We start from the raw sequence: 22,099 nt of genomic DNA, 5'->3' as shown, positions 1-22,099 counted from the left end.
CCCCCCGGGAGGGCTCCTCGGCCGCCCCGTCCCGGCGGGGTCTGGGCCGTGCGGAGTGCCGGGGAGCCGGGCTGGGGAGCGCTGCCCACCCGGCACACCGGGCGCGGAGTTGGGTTTGACCCGCTGGTCTGCACCGGCGCCCCGGTGAGATACGGAATTCGCTCCAGGGTCCGGTGTTTTGGTACCTCCGGTAATGCGAAAGAAGCATCGGCTCGGAGTGATTTTGAAAAGCGAGAATGCCGTTTCCTGCTAGAGCTGGAATCGCGAAGCTTTGTAGCTGCACAGTTAATCATTCTCTTTAAGGGAATCTACGGAGTAGTGAAGCTATTTTAATGTCAGGTACTCCTGGTTTTAGAACAACTAAGGAAAACACTGTGTTTATTTAGTTTTGCAGTGTGGCATGTTGCACAGCTCTACCTATCCGTGCCAGATTCTTGAAGAAAAAGCACATGCCTTGTGATGTATCTTTGTTTTATTTAAGAGCAGCTCTGTTGACCGTTTCAATCTGCATGCTCCCACCAATTCTTCTTAGATGAGACAGTTGCACTAGTTGTGTAACTGTCTGTGCTAAATGTAGTCTAGGGAAAAATCACCTGTGCTACTACAGAAAAGAAGCTGTTCTAAAAGAAGTTGTGTAATGCTTTTTGTTTGCAGCTTTATGCATATTTACAGTTACCAGAAATGCCCGTGTTATGTATACATACACTTACGCTCTAAAAATATAGAGCACTTTTCACACTGTCTTAAAATCCACTGCAGAATTTGAAATTTCTGATGATATCCTATTACTGATGTAATCAGCCTCCTCATGAAGCTTAAGAGAGGGGATGAAGGAATTAATTTCCATTTTCTTACTTGCAGAAGTGTCTGGACTCCCCAGTTTAGACTGCATGAGCTAAACAGGTATTAAAGGACAAGCCCTGCCTGTGGAGCTTGGATGGACAGGAGAAAAGATGAAAGAAAGGAGAGGCAACCTGAGTTTTGCAAGACCTTGTTTAGGGAGGATACTTGAGAAAATTTAGATTTAAAAAGAAAAATTAGTTTAAAGCTGCTTAAAATCTGGATTTTAACTTTTAATGATACACACAAATTCTGTGATGATTGTGTCCATGTGCAGGCAACCTTATGCTTATACAGAAAATCAGATCTGAACCTGGAACAGAAGCCAGCCATCAGACCCTCCAATGCTCTTTTGATTCCTGTGATTGGAGGACATTTTGCATCTGCCAAAAATTTGGTCCTTGTCTCTAGGGTTCTTGAATCTTAAAAAAAAAAAGAAAGAAAAAGTTTAACATCTGACTGCTGTTCTCAAGCAAGTCCTTTAATTAGAAAAAGAATTGAATAAGCACCGGTTTCAGTTCTTCTTTCTGCCATCATTTAAATCAGACAATAATCCAAAGTATGGCACAGGCTGCCAGCAAGTAAACCAAAGAAAGGTGGGACAACTGAAGCACTTAAAATTTCAGTTAAGCAGTGCTTCAGAAGAGTTAGAAAGAATGAGCATTTGTGCTCAGGAGTGTGGGGTTTTCCCTCCAGGCTCCAGCTTGCTAACGTAGACTTCTTGTTTTCCAAACTTCCATGCAAGAAAATCTCGTGCTGAAGAACAAAACCCTTAAGAAAAAGAAGAAAAATGCTTTCTTGTAGCCTTGAGGTCAGCAGTTGTCTCTATTGCAAAACTATAGTCTCAGCAACCCCTCAGTGTGTTATTTTATAACCATTGTCCTGAAAACCACTATGAGTCAAAGCCTATTCAAGCGAGGGAAAGTGACATAACCACTGGTTACCAGTAGCAATGCAGTGACAATCTCTATCCGAGAAACGCCACCAGTATTTACATAGTTACATAGCAGACACTTAAAGAGATAAGTCATGGTAGAAAGGGAGGGTTTCTAGCAGAATGTGAATTCAAGCTAGGGAAGGGGAATAGATTTATCATAGGAAATGCAATCAGCATTTGTGCACTGCAAGGAACTTCCACAGTTCCTATTCTCAATGTATGAAAGCAGCTGCAGAGCTGGCTGGCAGTCTGAGCACTCCGGACTGAAAGGCGTCTCAGAAAGGCACTGGGAAATGCACTTCTGGGAATTCTCTTCTACCAGCAGGACATGGCTGAAACATTTCAAGGGAAAAGAGACGCTGTGCTTATGAGCTACTCCCCGTGGTGGGAGCTCTGTGCTAAGGAGGGTTCAGAACACAGAGCTTTATCCCAAGCCTGCAAATAGTTATGACCTTATGACAGATGGCCTATGGGCAACAACTCTGTGACCCTCTTTTTCAGGGGAGAAAGCAGCTGGCTGTGCCTCTCCTAGTGCCTGGTATGTGTGGTGTTTGGTAAATGTTGGTACTTGGGGGTGTGACAGGTACAGAGTGAGCCGTACAGTCACTAACAGCAAAATACTTTAAAGCCAAGATACTAATTTACTGTTCACTACAAGTCAAACAACTACTAAATATTTGATTCGGATACAGGCCTGGCCCTGCAGAGACTTTTTTAGCAAAAACAGCTGTGTGAATTGATCATACATAATCTAGATATGCTGGGGTGTTTTTATATAACACATCCTGAAAGCATAGAGTTTTCATACATTCATACATATATTCATGGACTTGGAGCAGCAGTAGGTCATGAGGTGTACTTGATTAGAAGGCAAAAGAAAAAAAAAAAAGAAAGAGGCAAAAAAGCACCCTCCTGCCTACCTGCATTGTTCATGAGATCAAGAACGGATTTATCCTTTACTTAAACAGAAAAAGTTAAAGTGAGGAGGTGACTCACTCTGCAAAAGCACATCTCCCTTGTATGATTTCTCTGCAAAGGGAGGCTTAATTTCTTCCTTTTAATGACAATGAGCACGATACTGATTTTCTTCCAGCAGTTAATGGCTGGCATAACAAGCAGCATGAGAGCATGACTACATTCTTCAGCCTTCTTCTGAATCCATAAACTGCATCAGGCTTTGAGTCCACAAAAGCCACCAATAAACCTGCATTGCTCCCCTCTCAAACACAACTAACTCAAGTGTGAAATTCCAAACCAGTCACACTGACCGAGCTCCTTCTCTGGAGGAAGAAGGAATGTGAAAAGTCACATCACAAATACAGCCACAGATGGCTTTTTATTTCCATGTGCTCTGCACGTGCTGTAATAGTCCATAGCAAGAACAGATTTTGACTGATGGCCCATGCAGTTGAGGCAATTTCCAAAAAGCACCAAGCAGGAAGCCTGACCATTATGTCAGGAGCTGCACTAACATATGCACAGGGAACAAGAGGAGAAGATATGTGTGTTCTTCTGTGTTATTTTGCCACTGAACATCTGAATGACTTTTGGCAACTATCTTTACCTCTTATTTTGCATTCTGCCTATTGTGACTACTCCTTCATGTACTGGACATCCTTGCTGTCATTCACACACAATTTACATTGAGAAACCATCAAGTCCAAGTTTTACTTTAAATCTGTTTAATTGATCTTGAAAGAAAAGGCATAATGTTCTGTCCTCTATAAAGGAAATTAAAGAAAAGGCTTTATAGAGAAGTTTATGTTCATATGCCATGGTTAGAAAATCACTACTATTAAGACACAAATACATGATCCAGTTTAAATAAATGCAAGGCACCAATAGAGAGAGCAATGCTATCACAGGGTGTTGTTTCTCAAGGAAAAATACCAACAGAGCCTGTAAAAGGTTCTTGTTACCTACTGGTCCATGAACTGTGGAATAAGAAAAAACCCCAGTGCCCTTCCCACACATACCCCTGCCTGCCTAATTGATGACTGGCTGGTGATCAGCTTGACAAGACCTCAGGACTGACAAAGCAAGCATCCCACTCAGGCTGTGTCTCTCACTCTGTGATACTGAAAGGGGAATTCACAACGTGCCCTTGAAGCACAACCAAAACTAGAGTGACTTGGATAAAATAATTTCTGTTCAGACATACCCAGATTCTTAGAAGGTTACTTTTGTTCTGCATTGGAATGAAAGGGCTACAGCCAGACATTCAGTGAAATTCAAATTCCAGGGTATTTCAGCTGTGAAGAAAGAAGATATTTCAGCATTGAACAAGTATTTAACAAGTAATTCATTATGAATTCTGAAAAACCTAACAATGTTTTGAAGACTCTCATTTTAGCAAAACTGAGGAACTATCTGCTATGCACTCCCACTAGCCATTTTGGTGACAACTTCTGCTTTACTAATCTCTCAGGAGGAAAGGCCAATTTAATTCTTAAGTACAAAGGAGTGAACACCCCAAGTTTTCAAGCACCCATCAGCATACATGGTAACTCTGCAATTATAGTAAACTGCTGCTTAATGTGTAGCAAGACAAATTCAAGACTAAGTGGTCCAGAGAACACGACAAATCCAGCCAAGAAGTCTTTCCATTTCTGGAGAACATGAGCAATTGCTGTTACAGAACCACCAAATGAATATATTCTAGAAGGTGTTCATGGATTCCTCTGCTCTGAGCATTAAGGAATGACTTTGCAAATGCCTTTAGCAACAGGTCATTTTACCTCCATGCAGCAGAACTCCCTTTGTCTGAAATTACTTCACTTAGGCTCAGCTGAGAAACATTTTCAGTTTGAAACAATGCAAGTCTAAGCAGCCAGAAGGGAAATGTTGTAACAAGGAACACAAGGATGTATGTTTTGTTTCGCAGCCTGTGGTAAGAGACAAGGAAGATGAACAAGCTTCATATTAATGCAATCTGCAGTCCTCTTGGAAGTTAAAAGACTAAGATGCAGTATGGATCAAAGCTGGAAGTTATTGATGAGTCCACTACAAAGCAAATGGAACAGGAAGCTTCTGAACAATTTGAAATCCTGCTGATGGTTTATTTGAAACTACAGGACACATTTTTGCACAGGTTTTAAAAGCTTTCTGGACCACAGCTATCCAGCTATCTTTAGATTGGTATGGACTGCTGTCAAAGAAGTCTCCTCTTTAGAAGTATGACAAATAAGTCTTACTATGCTTGTTGTGATTTTTTAAATCAAAAAGGCAAGTCATCCTTTCTTACACAAACATCTGTGGGAGTGTAAAAGGCCTCCTTAACCCACAATTTTAATTTCAGTAATTTTCTGCAGGGAGTGAGGAAGATAAAGGCAAGTTCTACAACCACAAAACATGAAAGAGACAAATATGGGTGGTATTACTGTGATAGAAACCCTGCAATTAGCTGGAATACACCAATGCTTAACAGCAGCAGTGGCGTTTGCTTTCTAAAGTACATCTGACTTCTGGCAAACTGAGTTCTAGAGCCACAGCCTGCTGTCTTTGGGCAATTGCTCACAGCCTCCTTGTCTTTGCTACTGGGGAAAATTAATTCAGGCAAGGAGTGAGGAATTCATCAGTTTTTTGGCAAAGCTCTTAGGGACATACATGTGGTCCCATGGTATTTAAATGAGACTTGAAACAAGTTGCACATTAAGGGAGTCCTTCCAAGGTAAATTCACTAAAGGAGTAACTCAGACTATTCCAGTACAAAGGGAGGGACCTACAATGACCATCCAGTCCAACGGCCTGAGCAGCTCAGAAAACTTCAGCCTGTGCTGAACTGCTGTCTCAGCCTGGGGGCTTGGATATCCTCCTACCTGTGACTTCCATCCCAGCTGCAGGCAGCCCCTTCATCCTGGGGTCTGACCTGCAGGACTGATGAGCTGGGGTTACAAGATCACTGCCTCCTGCTGCTCACCACCACTGCAGGGCCAGAGGTTTCTGCCTATTCATGGCAGCTGATTCCATGGAATCAAACACAGGCAACACTTGAAACAAGAGGCAGGCATTTCCAGTTACAAAACTAGGAGATTATGGCTATTTAGCCCATTCTGATCAACCAGATAAAGAAATAGATTTCACCTTCCTACTGCTGTAATTCCATGGAATTAGTCCTGGAAGGCCAGATGATACTTCTTTCTTGATCCAGTCTTCCAATTCTCTTTCAAATTAGCCTTTAACTATCCATAGCTAAACCATAGTCACTTAGTAAGAAATGAGGCAACAATTTTATGCAAAACTCAAGATCACATTTGTCATACTAGAAGGCAGGAGTGGGTTTGTTATTTTATTTTTTATTTGAAATATTGCAGAGTTTTATTATGATACATACACATTGATAGGGCTTCCGGTAGCACACTATCAAAAAAAATTAGAATTATGAATCATAATCAGAAATAAATGACTCTAACATCTATTAAGATGGTTATTTAAAAAATGTCTTGATGAATCATGCAAAAATGTTCACAAAGAGCATTATACTTTTTCATAGATAAATGTTTTGTTTTTCCTAAGTCTTACAAAAAGAGCTTGTGCTTTAAACACTTGAATTGAAAAAAAAAATATTTACAGCAGACATTATAAATGCCACATTGAAGTTCATAGAGGCAAAGTGGTGATGGTCCCCTGTTTTGCATTCACCAAACATGCTGAGGGTTTCAGATCTCTTCCCTAAACTCCCAATTTAAAAGTGCTCAGTCTTGGATCTTCAGTATGCTCCTCTTCTCCAAATCATTCATTTCCTTCAGTATGAGGGCAACATTGTACCTCAGTTCTTGAAACTTTGCAACTGGCACCTGAAACAGAATGCTCAGGTTAGAAAACACAAGACGTCTCAGGAACTTGACTAGAGTATGCCTATAGATATGGAACATTCTGCAGTGTAAGGCAAATCTCTCTTAAAATACTTAATTTTTCCAGACTTAAGACAAAGGATTTAAGGTTAATAAAATTCAGGTAATTCAACTAAATCCACATGGAAAAGGAGAGTGGGAAAAAACCAGAAATAACACCTAGATTGTACATTTTCTGTACTGCCTGATGAGAGAAAGGAAATACTCAAGGATGTAAACTGAGAACTGCTTTGGGTGATATAAAAGTCATGGACTGGAAGGAAAGACATCTGGAAGGTCATGGAGACTACAGAATTCTCAAGCAACAAATTCAAGATATTCTGCTTGTCCAAACTTACAAGACAAAGGAATTGAGACTCAAGGCCAGACAGTTAGCAACAACCTCAAGAGCAAATGGCACTTCCACTATGTGTGGAAGGCAAAAGATTTAGGGTTAAACACACAAAGCATTTTCAGCTGTGCAGGAGACTCATGGCCTCACCATTTCAAGCCTGAGAAACCCAGTGGATGGAAATTCTCTCTCTGGAGACAGAGAGCCCCAGCTGGGTGCAGGCACAGCCTGGTGGCACAGCCTGGTGACACCAGTGCAGTGCACAAACTCACAAGAGTGCCCAGTGCAGTCTGGCTGGTCCCACACAGTCTGCACAGCACTGCCTAATTTCCTTCTTTGACTGCACTGAAGACAGCAGTTCTTTTGGCAGAGCCCCTTGTCATCCTCCTGCCCACTCTGGCACAGATACCAATTATATGAGAGGAACCCAACACCTGATTTGCATTTTCCACATACATCAGAAATGCATAAAAAGGCACTATGTCCTTTTCACTTTTGACATACATACATCAAGACTCAAAATGCTGCAATTCCCACTGCTTTAAAAAAAACAATTTCAGTCAGAAGCCATACTGTAATTAAAATACCAAATGGAGACCAAAGAGTGTAACTTCTCCCTGTGCTATACACATTTTAAAACTGTTCACAACAGAATTATTTTCTGGACTTACCATCTTACATAAGCCCTGTTAGTTAGCACAACATTCTGAATGTGTTCAAATAAAGGAAAACTGAACATCTGAGGACTATGTTTACTTGCATAAACTTACTTACTCAAACCAAAACACAAGTTTATCCCAAAGAGCTAACTGTGGGAAGACCTCTCATGAGATCTAGAAATCCTGTCTGGAGTCACACCCTTGGCATTCAGATCCAAGTAGCAGCAACAGTAAAGAGCTGATTCTAAGAGAAGCACACTGTTTGTTATCAGATATCTGCACTCCTGCATGTGCTGGACAAACACATTTCCACTAAGAATAACTAAAGGTCTTCCACAGACTCACACTGAGGGAAAAACCCACAAAAAACAAACCCTAAAATCAGACCTAAACAGTCAGAAACAACGGCACCAAGACCAACACTGGACATGATATGCTAGGAACTAAAGTGGGAATAAACTAGATTTTATCCTCACAAGTGAAACTTACCCTTTTGTAAAGGGTTAACCTGAAGTCCCATGGCATCATTTAAGTTCCATGGAAGTCCTCAGATATAGTGTATGGGATGCTCTAAGCTGGACTGTCCAAAGGGGTAAATTTGATCTCCTGTGAAGTGACACCCCCAACAGTTTGCAATGTAGCACAGAATTTATGCCCTTCTCTACAGATGCTTTGTTGCAAAACAATTTAACAGTAAAATCAGTCCACCTCTTTCAACCCACAGGGCTTTGGTGCTTCTTCCAGACTACTACTAATGAACTGAACCCAAAATCTGTACAGAGTTCAAATGTAACAATGCCTGCTGTGCATTGAATTCCTGTACGCACCACCATGCTATTTATAGAACAAATAGCATTCCTTTTCAAAGGTTAAAATTATGGAAGAGTTTATGCCATCTTCTGGCAAGCCTTTAGGTACAGTGTCATAAATACTGCCACTGACTAATCCTGTAACAAGCAAAGAGGGTTGTTTTTTTTTACTTTCTAGCAGCCAGAACAGTTCTGAAGAAAAAGAATAAAACTACCTCTGCCACAGAAAAGAATGTTACCATTCTCTGCCAAATGCAGAAGGTTTACAAGTGTATCATACATTATATAAACTATCCCAGTAATTTTCCTGCCCTCAAGAGACAACATCAGGTCTGAAGGTTACAGTTCTTAACAACCCCATAACTTTTAATCAAACCAGACATTATGTAATAGTGCTTTCCAGTAATTAATATTCTTTTAATAAATTGCAGTTCAGCAGAACGCGTGCAGGAACAAGGTATGAAATGATTTTGATTGGTATTTCATTAAATACTTTATGTGGCTACACTGAACATGAAGGATTCCAAAGCAAACCAACCAATGGTAACACACCATTTACGAAAGCTTTAGTATTTTAAGTAATAATTCAACTTTCTAAATAAAACTAGAAGTGGTTTCCTTACTGTTTATTATGGCAATCAGACTTACTTCAAAGCGATGAGCTGTCCCATCTGAAAGCTTCATCATCATCAGAATGGATGGCTGGAGTGCACGGGCCAGTGAACTGAAATTATTTACATCATTAGGATTACAGCAGTACAGATCAGCACTGTGATGAGTACAGCATTGCACATTAACAATTTTAGATGTTCATGTAGGCTTTACACAGAACATGAGTAATTTCAGTCACAGAGTCTGGCTGGAAACTCATGAACATAACAGTTCTGTCCAATTTACCTCAGTATTGAGACTTAACATTTTGTTAATAGTTTAGTAACTGCAAGTTTAGAAGCATTTTTATTTTTACATAATTGGTTTAGTAGAACTATGATAAGAGCTGACCAAATACTGCTAATAATGCACAGTTTTCTTATGCAGTTTACCATGCTGTATTAATCATTTCCATCCCTTCATACGTTCAACTGCCACCTCATTCGGGGAATCAGCCTCTTCCAGGCATCATCCTAAATTTGTGCGTTATTTTATTTGATGACCCAAAGAAGGGAAGTGAGTCATTCTTGTGCAGCTTCCATCAACTGACATTGCCAAAGCCTCCTCAGGTACAGACAGGCACTACAGCCCAAAGCTGCCATACCTTCCTGCAGAGGCTGTTGCTGGATGATAAACAAGAAATCCCAGGGGGAAGATTAACTGAAAACAAAATTAAAAGGAAGGAAAACAAAAACTGGTAATGTATTGCTTCTCCTGTGTAGTTTGGAAAACAAATCATAGGATTTGCTTTCAGCTTGCAAGCACTGTGCCTGAGGATGTTTACCTGGACATTTTGCTCTCGTACCAGTATAGAGTCTTTTTTTACAGAGTGATACCTATTGGTGCTTACAGCACTGCTAATCAGAAAGTCACCTGAACTAGTAGCTTGTGGCCATTCCAATTTTCTCTTAGGAGCCTTTTTTCTTGATTTCAGGAAGACAATCCCTGATCAACCATGGGCCTCCCTGGCAGCAAAGAGACAGCACTCTCTCCCAGATGCAGATATTCAGACACACAACATGAAGTCACTCATACTAACAAATTACACTACTAACAAAGACTGGATCATCTAATTTCTTTCAGCTTGGTCTGTCCTGGTTAGGACTAGACAGAGACCAAACAGCACAGACAACAGGTTTCTGTTTCCTTCTGGGTCTAGCCAAAGATCCATCCCCCACATGCCTCTGTTGTGGCAGATGGTAAGAAGCTGTTCACTGCAGGCACAGGCAGGATGATCTCAAAGGCTTTTACTCCTGCTGTGAAAGAAACTAGGAGGTAGTTCAATGACCAGTTACATAACTATGGCAGTGCTACCCTGAAACTTCTGTCGAAGCAGAGTACAAGAGATGGAAATTCATTTAATATGTGCAAAAAATGATGGTCTGCTTGAGAAGTTGAATAGATGAATACCCTCCCCTGTTCCAGTAAAACTAAGAACTTGCCTAGCTGCTTGAGGCTTAATCTGACTAATTTATGCCATTATCACCAGGACCTGTGGATTTGTATCAACTCTGTTAAGTTTTAAAATAAGATACTCAAACTTTGAGTTTACCAGCAGTTAAGTCTATATACACTGACTTCCACACTGTTCAGAAAATTTCACCCATATCTTACTGTTTAAAGCTACCTGCCAATCCCTAACAGCAAGGCACAGTTTGACCGCATTAAAATGTTCAAGCAGCACAAGAAATCAGTTTAATCTTAGGTAATTCCAAGGATGTGCATGATTCTCTGTTATACCTTGTGGATATAGCTACATCCACTCTCCACTTGAAGTCCTGGATACTTGGCAGCCGACTTCTTTGTACCAGAGCTGTGCCTTCGGAAGGGGGACGCCTGAAGAGTGAATCAGAAATAGGAGGCTGAAATGTAAATCCATAAAAGAAGAAACAATCTAAAGAGAAAACAGAATTCCTCAGTACAAACCTGTCTGGAATTTGTTTCTCTCCTACATCTGTCCTCACTTAAAGAGGTCTGAATAAGCAGAGTTTTTGTGGCTTTAAGATAGTTGTGCTCAGATTATCCCCTATTTCTATGCTTAACTAAGGTCCATGTTGAAAAAAAGAGACCAAGTGACTGTATAACTCTAGTAAACTAATGTCACTATAAAATGTAGTAAGTCATTGTGGTGGCTGGCATACCTATTATTTCAATTATATGCAACTGTGAGGTGTAGAAAGGGACCTGCAACCATATCCTTACCTTCATGCAAATCCAACAGGAACAAGCAAGCAGAGACAAGACAGATGGCTTAGGCAAAACAGTTGCATAAGGTCACTGTTGTTCCTCAGCAAAAACCATCTAGTATTGGCAAGCAGCAATATTTTAAAATATAATATTAGTGTATTGAGTGTATTTTGAAGCATATTCAAAAAACCCCACAGTGGTTCTTGTTGATCCAACATAATTTACAAACTTTAAGTTCCTTACATAATGTTCACTGCCAACCCCAGCTCAGCCTTCAAGATTTTTGCCTAGTCTAATGTGTAAGAAGCCAAGCATTTAATTTGTTACTCATATTGCAGGAAGAATCAGGCTGATCAAGTCCTAGTTTATTTCTGTGTGGGAATACAGTTAACAGCAATTAAATTTCAGATGGTTGACAACTTTCAAAATTTTAACAACATACTCAGTTCTGGATAACTAAATGGCAAATCTGATACAAATATATAATAACCATTCACTCTTAGATATACATGCAGAAATAATTTCAGAATGAGGTCACTGTGCTGGTCCATTCAGGAGGTGGATTCTGGACTTTGTGTTACTCTTTTTTTTTTCTCTCCAAGCATCCTGTGTCCCTGGAATTTATTTACTGTACATTTCAAGGCTACTCCAGTACTTCCACTCAGGGCAGGATAAGAAACATTACATCCTTTATCCTTGGTGCTAGACATAATCTAATTACAGACTCTGCATCAGAAAGGAATCTTCTCTGAACAAATCAAGCACTGTTGGAATGGCAGTCTCACATCACTGCTGAGATTCTTGTGTGCAAGTTAGCTGGGCCTATAGAAACTGCCCAGAAAGATGAATGATCTGATAAGGTACAGGGACTCACAGGCTGAGATCCTCCAAGTGTCCTGCATTTTGTAAAGGTGATATAAATAAGAATTTATCTCTTTGGTGAGGGGAGGCTGGGTGGTGTCAGAAGTGAGACACATTCCTAATAGCATGGTAAAGAAATGAGCAAAAAAGTAGATCAGCTGGTTCTTACTCATTGTCAACTCCTGGATAGGAAGTAGGTCACCACAGCTGGGTGCAGCCATGAGGAGCTGGAGTCCAGAACAGTCATTAGCAGGATTAAACAGTAAGAACAGGCCTTTCCCTCAGTGGAGAGCTGCTGCCAGAGTATTGCTTAAGTTGGAGACTTCCTAAAAATAGCCACACTACTACCATTTCCTTAAGACATGTTAACTCCCATCAATGGAAGTCAGTCCATTCAGTGCAGCACCAGCACCCTGGGGGAAGAAAGGAGTTTTAAAAACAGAAAGATATTCTACTTAGCAGTGGTGGAAAAGATCAGAAATGATGACCTCCCAAACAGAGGGGAAGCTTTGAATACTGTTGAGAGATGGCATTTCTGTGGTCAAACACAAAGCTTTACTTCTGGTCAGGACTGCACTTCTGTACCATTCTCCTAGGAAGAGTCACAGCTTCTATAGCTTAGCTTAAACTTCTGTCAGGACCTTCCCAGCTTGGACAAGACCACAATGGGAACTGCAAGAATCCTGTAAAGATGACAGAATGTGCATAGTGGCCAACATGCACACAGAAATTACACAGGCTGCTAATCAAGCCATTGATTTCTGAGAGGAATAGCAAAATGGAGCAGAAAAGACTCAATGAATCTTACATCTAAAACCTACAGCCTATAATTACATTTTGTAAACACTCTGTACCAGCAGCAGCAATATATTGTCAGCACATTGTGCAGAAGTCAGAAAAAGCAAAAGACCATGGATCAGGTAGAGACCATCCTAGAGACCATACAAGCTGTGGTGGAAAGGATGATACACCTGGTGACAAGAACATCACCTGCTAAAAGATGCAACTCGAAAATGAAAGATTAGAGAACTTAGAGCAGCAGCTGATCTACCAGTACCAAAACTAAAGACAATTTCTGGATGGTTCCCTATGCACATAACAAGACATGCCTTGCAGGCCACTGAGTTGGAAGGCTGAACAAACTTGTATGTGTGAAATGCTGACAAATAGCACACAGAATGCACCCTCCTGGTAGAAACTAAAGGTACACCATTAGAAAAAAAAAACCCAGTGCATTTATTATAAACATTCAGAGAGGGTGAAGTTAGTGTTATCCTTTCCCTTAAAAGACAGTTTTAATTTCATGTAGTTATTTGATGTGGCAAGTTTTTCTTTCAGTCTACATAGCTTGGTGGAACTGTGGGGACACAAATACAAATGCCAAATACTTCAGAGCTGTTGTTTAGTGAAAAGAACTCCAAAAATAAGATAAGATGCCAGGAAAAGTATTAAAAATGGATTTTTCTGGGTTATCTAGCTCATACTGAATTACTGAATTTTTGATCACATGCTAATGCACCTCTTACCATCACAAACATATATATTTACAACTCAATAAACATATGTATGATTCAGTGTTACATTTAAGATTGTAGAAGCAGATCTGTCTAAAAATCAAACTTGAGGTGTTCTTTTCTGGTCTGAAAACACAGAGCAAGATTACACTGGATAATCACAGCTTTCAAAATGAGAAAAAGCTAAATTTTCCGGCATCGTGATTTCACAGTAGAAAACAGACAATCATGCATGTTTCAAATTACATCTAAATTTATCTTCCTTCCCTACTGCAAGCAGTATTTCCACTTTGCAACCATGAATTTTGCATTCTTAACACCTATAATTCAAACAGAAGAGCAAAGAAAAGACGAAATGACTGAATTTATTTTTACTCCAAGAACCTTTATCTGTAAGCCAAGATCTTAATCAAAGAAATGAAAAATATTTTTAGCTTTGGTAGCAGCACTCAGACCCTTGAGGGTAACTGAAAAACCACAACTATGATTATTGGGATTCCATGCAGAGCATCTGGAGCAGCATTGGGTTGGTGATGTCACGTGCTGAGTGACCTCAGATTTCAAGAAGGAAAGTTGGCCCACAATGATCATCTGAGTCCAACTCCTTGCCCTGTACAAGTCTGCATATTCAAAATGTTCAAGATTTTTAATTTCTAGATGTAGAATAGGCTAAACATGGTTGAGCAGAGAAACTTCCACAAAAAGGGAATACCAAGAAGCAACAAAAGAGACAGGCTGTTCAAAAAGCTCTCAGTTTAGAACTTACTCTAGAGTTACAGAGGAATGTTGCTTAAAAAGAGAATTACAGCAGGCAGAGCACTTGATATCTCATATGTGTAGTCATCAAGTCATTCAGTGTGAATTCCCAACTGAACTGTACATTAAGACTTGAGAAATGCTATCTGAGAGAGCTGCCATGAACCAGAGCAGGTAGGGGGCTTATGTAGCTTGTCTTGCAAGGATAATGATGGCAAAAATGAGTAACTCTCTGCTGCATTTTTCATCTGTAGGTATTGATCAACCTTACAGTCTATAGAACATTATAAAAACTGATGAACACAGAAAAACTGAGAAATGGCAAGAAAGCTACTTAATGCATGTATTGCCATGCATGACGGACATCATACTGCGCTGAATCAAACTAATGGGACAAGTCTTGTTCTCATTAATTTGGAAAACATTGCTGTTCCTTCAATACACCAAGGATTTGTGTCAGCAGAGCTCTGTGCAGCCTTGCTGTCTGCACAATGAAGACACTAACCTGTTACCAAAGACTACACTGGAAAAGTCCACAATGAAATCTTCTGGTATTCTGAAAGAGAAGAGCAAGACAAAACAGTTAGGGATTTTTTGTAACCATAGTTATATGGCCTTACCTGAAAAAACCCTCAATCTATTACAGAACACAAAAGATGTGTCAACATTTTCCATCTTCCATTGCTTAAAATTGCCAGCTCTTATGTAAGCCCTTCAGTATTGATTCAGTCAGGGCTCTCAAAAGGACAACCTATGTTTATATATCAAGAACCCTAAAAACTGCTACATCTTCCCATCCTACCTTGTATGGCAATGGTGTATTTCAAAAGAATCCAGTATTGGCTTAACTTCTCTCAGAAAAGTCAAGAAAAATTTTACTGATGGCTCTGACAAGTGCAGAAGGTAGGCCAGCAATGCATGCTTTCAAAAATCCCAAACGTACATGTTTCATTTCACTTTCACCTCAAATGTAATGAACACAGAAGGAATTGCCTCTCAACATTCAAACAGAGGGCCTACTCACAAAAGGAGCATATGTGGGGACTGGTTGAAGAGACTAACACACCATCTACCCCACACCTCTCCACTCCTTCACCATTCCTCTGACACTGCTGTTGCCTTACAAACAAGCTTCTGTTGATTTTCAGTTCAATAGATCAGGCTGTGAATTGCAAAGACCACAGAGCAAACACTATCCATTGAGCTGCCTTTGCCACAGGGACAGTAGAAAAGCCACTACAGCTGCTGCCACAGTTAAATCCAGCAGTCACCATGAATCAGTGCCCAGAGACATTACTCACCAGTGGCTTGAGACACACAGCAGTGTATCAAAGAAAAATCAAAGCAAACAAGGAAGTTATATGTCCTAAAGAGCTTACAGTGTCTAATGACCAGAGAAAAAACAACTCACACAGTGGGATGATGAAACAGCAGTTACTACAGCTCAAATTCAGAAAGGGAGAAGTGAGGTTAAACCACATTTTAAAATAGTGCTTGGGTAAAAAGAAATTAATTTTAGCAAGAACTAGAACAGTGTTTTTTGGCTGCAAGAGTCTGACTTTCAGAAGAGGCAAGACTATTTCTGCAAACATTACTCATACTTTTGTGCCAGTGTATCATTTAGCCCATCCTGACACTGACTGGATACCCTGACTATGTAGTGGAATAGCTGGAGACAGGGCTGTAATATGATTATGATGACACCTACCACAACACTTGCTTGACTCAAGAGCATTACTGAAACAGAAGCATTAACACCACCTTTGAGTTTGCATTATTTTTGCTGTGCAGTCAATGATCTTGCTGAAAGTTCTGTTCCTGGCTCAAGCAGCACACTTGAGGCCAGTCACGCACGACACAGATAAGATAGAGCATGGCACAGTTCAGTCTGAACTACAGATAGCTATCACTTGTGGAACATTCTGAAGAAGGGACTCAAAGGGCAAGAAATGTGTGAAGATGTCTCAATCCCATGTTATTCGCCTGAGTCATAAAGTTATTAAATAATCTGTGAGGGGAGGGGGAAAAAGCACCCACAATTTAGTGTGAATTTATTCCCACTGGCTCAACCACTCAGGCTAAGAAATAGGGAACTGCAACTCTTTTAAACTAGTAATATTGATGTAGTTAATCAGAATTTGGCATGTATTCCAGCCTCTCTCTTCATCAAAACTAGAAGCCAAGATCAGGTACCTCACCAGAAAATTGATAAGTACAGGATATTATATGGGCAGAATTAGCTCAAGCTTCAGATTCACTGAAAAAACCAAAACAGAATGCAAGAAGTAAAAAAAAATAAGGTTACATGGCACAGAGTTCAAACCTTTTAAAATAAGACAGAACAAAAAAAGAGGGCTATAGGCCTTTTTTCTGCCTTAAAAGGCAAAATACCTCCCCAAACACTGGATCAATAATGCCAAGACATCACTGTTCTTTGTGCGCTTGATCAGAGGACGGCCACTTCAGCAGGCTAAGTGTCTGAATGTAATTAGTAAGTGCTTTGAAAACTTGCAAGTATTTAATCTCCAAACCCAAGCCCACTGGGAAATGTAGGAAATTATGTTTCCCAGAGGAACTGAAGGTGCTAAAGGTGCTGCCAAATTTCTAATCACAGAACTATCGCAGCTTGAGAGTAGAATAAGCTATTTAATCTTCTAAAAGTTTAGCCACAAGGTGAAGAGAGCTACTGACAGGAAGTAAGACTGTCAGAGACAGAAGTTAGGAAGAGTCCTAGTACTGTGAGAATAATGGAGCATAGCAGCAACTAGCAGCACATAAAACACTCCAGTCTGCAAGCAGCACTAATGCAGTTACCTAACTATTGCTTCTAGATCAGCCCTATTAACCAGAACAATAAGATAAAAAGATGTACCAAGATATAAAAGATATAAAAAAGGTCATCAAGACTGAAAAGAATCTGACTAAAATGTATGAATAAACCATTAAGTGAGAAAAAAAACTCCCAAACACAACTATGAAAGTGTAAGTCATTCAAGTGTGGTCAAATGACAAGGACAGGCACCTGGGAGTCTGCATTTGTGACACAGCCAGCCTGGACAGTGACTTCTGACACTCCTATACCAACTTTCTCCACTGCTCAGAAGAGGAATATTCACCCAGACCCAGAGAATTTGGCATGGAGCTTTTGTATTCTTCATTATTCCATAATCAAGCTTGGCACATTCTGTGTGCACCTCAAAAGACACCAGCTCCCACTGGGCCAAAAGCAATTCATCAGTTTCTTACTGACCTACTTTAACCTGGGTGTGAACTCCATGATGTGGCAGAGGCAGCAGCTTGCATTTGAGCACTCAAGACAAAAGGCAGGCCAAACTACAGCACTGAGCCACAGACAAAACTGTATCAACTTGCAAGGCACTTTTCACTATGGCCCAAATGCCACCTTTCATTGATTACACCCCAATTATATCTGCAGTTTTAGCTTGCCTGAAGTGGCTCATAAAGTAAATTGTGCTTATGACTTAACTGCTTATGAGGAGAAAGCCATTATTGTACAGGTTAATGGACAAATAAGGATGAAAAAAGACAGAATTAGAAACATCTATTTCTCCTAGCAATCAGAATGTTAAAGAAATGTGCAAAAATAGTGTTTTAAAATAATTAAGCCTTAGTGCAGAGGTTTCACTACAGAAGAAAACATCAACTGCTGTTATTCTCTCATTGCTACTGAATATAGAAATAAGGGAAAACCTATAAATATTACTAGCACCTGACCTCTAGCTTTTAGGATATGATCCCTTCAGATATACTCATGGAAGACTGATATAGATTTTGTCAAAGGCTGTAACAAAGGTCATGATTTCTTGGCTAATGGGCACGAGAAATCATAGCTGAACATGGTGGTTGGGTTTCATGAACGTTATATCATTGACCTTTCAAAGAAGGAAAGAAGTAGGGTAGTTCTTAGCATTTGAAATGCTACCACTGTCTTACCAAACACTTAAAAAAATATTGCAGGGCAAGGTGGGGATGGCAGAGAGAAGGTCACTCATATTTGCATAACCTACATTACAGAATAAATCAGACCATTCTCCCCAGCAGGTGAAATAAAACTGCTCATGCTCAGTGCTAAATCAAGTCTTACACAACACCTGTTTTTCCCCTCTGGCTTTACATGATGTTTGGCAACAGATGCATTAAGAGGTATTTACAGGTAATTTTTATATCAACTTTTTTGTGTAAAAAGGTTAATTTGGGGAAGCAGTTACATAAAAGCCATGAAAAAACAAACATTAAATGAACTGGTGTATACAGGCATACCTGAGCTCCTTCAGGTCTTCTTTAAAAACCTGAAAAGACAAGGAAGATGAAATTTTACATGATACAGCCTTAAAGGATAATTTCTCCACTACTGCCACAATAGTGGTTACTTATTTGGTATCTCTCCCCAAAAATTTTAGACTTCAGTGCCAGTAGTTTTGAAATGACTGGTAATATTTTGAAAAGAATTTTCAGAAGTGTTCAATCAAATTGTGATTTAAAGACCTAAATATCTTGGAAGCCTTTATTTTTCAAAACCACATTTCTGCCACTTTTTTTATGTAGCTATTCAGAAACATTTTTCTTTTAGAGTGACTATATGCCCTTATTCTCAAATACATTTTGCAGTAACTTGTTTAAACTATGACAAGAGAAAGGAAATGGCAGAAGATAAGGTCTTAATATTAAAAGCATACTTCCACTACATTTCCTGCAATATGGGGGCTTTCCCAGTATGCCTGGGTAAATACAAAGCTGTATCTTAAACAACTGGAAAACTGGAAACCCTGAAGTGGCTCACTCACATAAAAATGAGAAAAGAAAATTGTAAGGTAAGGGAACATGAAAAATGAAGAAAATAGCCATGACGAAGGGATAGGGGTTGGGAACATGGTGAGTGTGTGCATATTCACACCAAACATCCACAGCATAAACGGAAACTGCACTTTCTTCCAAATTCCACTATATTGTTCTGGCCTTAATACCTTCCTTCCTCTATGGAAGAAATGTGAACAAAGGAGGCAAACAAATATGAGAAATTGAAAGCATAGGCAAAAATGAGTGGTATGTGTGAACACCCAGTTAGAGTAAGAGAGAGTGTTGATGCCTGTGAAATAACATTTTGCTATGATTTCTTTGGCAGTTTTAATTTATGAGTGGAAACAAACATGCACAGGGAACAAGATGCCGAAGTAGAAATAGATACAGGAATCTTTTTCCAAAAGCTTAAATATTTTTTCAAAAAGCTTGCTCTAAATCTACCCAAAAAGTGAAATAATAAATTCCAGATTTTTAACAGTTTCTTCCAACAACCTAAACTTGGAGAATCATTTTTATGTGCAGTTTCCCACCCAGGCAAATGAGATTTAGATGGTGATTTGTGTCTGATGCAGCTTTTACCTTATCAAGGTTCCAGGTAATCTCAGAACTTACTTCTTGTTTGAAAGTTGATAAGGGAAGTCTCAATGCTTCTCGGAGGAGGGTGTACATGCCAGAAATGAGGAAAGCAAGTTGCTCTTCTGAGAGGTTAGCACTTTCTGCAATCAGCCTGACAGATTCCCTGCAGTCTTTTCCTTCCAATGCACTAACAGTGACTGTGAATAAGAAAAAAAAGCAAGATCCTTAATTTACTCAACAGTGTAGCTCTTGACTTTGATGGTCAAAGGTGCGTTGAGAAAACTCACCACAGGGAGAAGCCTCACAGACAAAAATTAAATCAATCATTGAGACAGTGTAGCAAGCAGAGCCTGCAACACCACTGGCTGGATAACCTTCAGATACTGTTACATGCAGTTTTTATATGCGAACTGATCAGGTATATGAAACTGCATCTAATTTTTTACATTAGTCTTTGTTTAGCAATAGAGTAACAGCAACAGCCTCAAAAAACAAACCTGGTGCAAGTGCAAGAACGATGTAGATAAACAGTGTTGAAATCCATCACATCTTCAAAGATTACAAAACCTTCAGAGGAAAAACTGCAGCCCTGCAAACGGTGAGTCACAGGCCAGCAAGAGCAGACAGTGATGGGAGATTTGTGCCAGTTCTGCACAACCAGAGGGAAGCTGTGCCCACCCACTGCAGAGGGACCTGCACTGGGGTCACTGCCCTGGCTCCAGGCAGTTGGTTTGGAAGGACTGTCTGCCTCTGCTATGGTAGGAAGCATTTATTGCACACCTGAAAGCAGGCGATAGTTTACACCAAAATCAAACCCATACAGTCAGGCTTCCTAGCACTGAAAAGGCTTTTCAGTCTCTATGTCCCTAGACAGCAAATGTAGTTCAATATGTGCACTTCTGTTCCAAATGCCTCTGCCTATACTCAGCTTTATTATTTCAAGTATTACAAGGAACCCCTGAAAACATTGCTCATTTCTGCTACTGTGCAGCAACACTTTTAGAGACAAACCACCTACCAGGTGTTTTGAGTCCTTCAAATAAAAAAGGAAATCCCTGACAAGATGTTAGCAGAGAGAATATGCCAGGGTCACACCATGCTGGGCAGCACCTACCCTCCAGCAAGCTGTGCTTTCACTCCACTAATCAACTCTTCCATTAGTCCATGATTGTTTTACATACCATAATTTACTCAAGTGTGTAACTCTTGATTTTGATGGTCAAAGGTGCCTTGAGAAAATTCTCACTAGAGGGAGAAACCTCACAGACAAAAATGAAATCAGTCATTGCAAATCTTACAGCCTCAACCTCAACAGGACACCTGCACCTTGGGGTTGCTGTATTGTCTCCTGGACATTCTGTAGATGCCCAGGGGTCTCTGACTGCCACACACAGCCTGACAGGGACTGGGCTGCTGGCTCTGGGACACAGGGATGGGAGAGGAATGACTTTATAGCACTCAGCTGACTTTGAGGCCCATCCTGAAGCTGAAGAACTCCATTCCTCATTATTTCACAGAATTATAGAATACAACGAATCAAGTCCCTCATTTTATTTAAAGCTCAGCTCTAGCTTCCTGTTGGGAAAAGCAAAGGGAAGTGCTGCAGGAAGCTGCGGCCTTGCAGCTGCAGCCCTCCAGCTGTCACATAATCACCGAATGTTCTGAATTGTAATGGACCCAGAAGGATCATTGAGTCCAGCTCAGCCCTGCGCAGGATACCCCAAGAATCCCACCATGTGCCTGAGAGAACTGTCCCAACACCTCCTGAGGTCTGTCAGGCTATGACCACTTTACTGGGGAGCCTGTTCCAGTGCCCAACACCTGCCAGGGAAAGAATCTATTTCTCATAGCTAAGCTGAAGTGCCCTGACCCAGCATTATGCTGTTCCCTCGTGTCCTGTCACTGGTCACCAGAGAGGGCATCAGCGTCCGTCTGTCCGCAGCCTCTCGAGAGGAGGTTGTAGCCAGCTTTGCGGTGTCTCTTCAGCCCTCTCCAGACCGAACAGACCAAGTGACCTCAGTCCGCACGGTTTCCCCGCTATAGCCTTTCACCAAACTCTTGGGTGTCCTTTGGAAGCTCTCTAAGAGCTGTCCTTGCCTTCCCGAGAGGATGCACGGCTTCCTCAGGGAACGCGGCTGCTGCCCGTGGGCTCTGCCCGGGAACCCCGCGCGTCCCTGTGCGGGGGCAGCGCGGCCCTTCCGCGCAGGGGCGGCGCCCCGCGGGCCCCGCACGGGCCCTACCTTTGAGGAGCCGCCGGAAGGTCTCCTTGCCCACGTCCTGCACGCCCCTGGCCATGGCCTCCAC

At 40.8% G+C, this 22,099-nt stretch overlaps 2 protein-coding genes across 2 annotated transcripts in view; both read right to left on the bottom strand.

Moving 5' to 3' along the window:
• LONRF3 (LON peptidase N-terminal domain and ring finger 3) overlaps positions 1 to 5,632 on the bottom strand; it is a 25,602-nt gene extending 19,970 nt beyond the window's left edge. The window contains exon 1 of the mRNA XM_031056104.1: positions 5,596 to 5,632. Within this exon, the coding sequence (XP_030911964.1) occupies positions 5,596 to 5,632 (37 nt within the window). The remainder of the gene's footprint in view (positions 1 to 5,595) is intronic.
• A 420-nt stretch (positions 5,633 to 6,052) lies between these two features.
• COMMD5 (COMM domain containing 5) overlaps positions 6,053 to 22,099 on the bottom strand; it is a 16,550-nt gene continuing 503 nt past the window's right edge. Inside the window, exons 2-8 of the mRNA XM_031056103.1 lie at positions 22,036 to 22,093; positions 19,832 to 19,992; positions 18,680 to 18,708; positions 14,904 to 14,954; positions 10,821 to 10,916; positions 9,078 to 9,153; positions 6,053 to 6,573 (exon numbers count right to left, since the gene is read on the bottom strand). Coding sequence (XP_030911963.1) covers positions 6,472 to 6,573; positions 9,078 to 9,153; positions 10,821 to 10,916; positions 14,904 to 14,954; positions 18,680 to 18,708; positions 19,832 to 19,992; positions 22,036 to 22,093 — 573 coding nt within the window. The 3' untranslated portion in view covers positions 6,053 to 6,471. The remainder of the gene's footprint in view (positions 6,574 to 9,077; positions 9,154 to 10,820; positions 10,917 to 14,903; positions 14,955 to 18,679; positions 18,709 to 19,831; positions 19,993 to 22,035; positions 22,094 to 22,099) is intronic.

This window comes from Geospiza fortis, unplaced genomic scaffold, assembly GCF_000277835.1.
Source record: "Geospiza fortis unplaced genomic scaffold, GeoFor_1.0 scaffold157, whole genome shotgun sequence".
NCBI lineage: Eukaryota > Metazoa > Chordata > Aves > Passeriformes > Thraupidae > Geospiza > Geospiza fortis.
The sequence above is the reverse complement of the archived record's forward strand: the minus strand, read 5'-3'. Positions and strand labels throughout refer to the sequence as shown.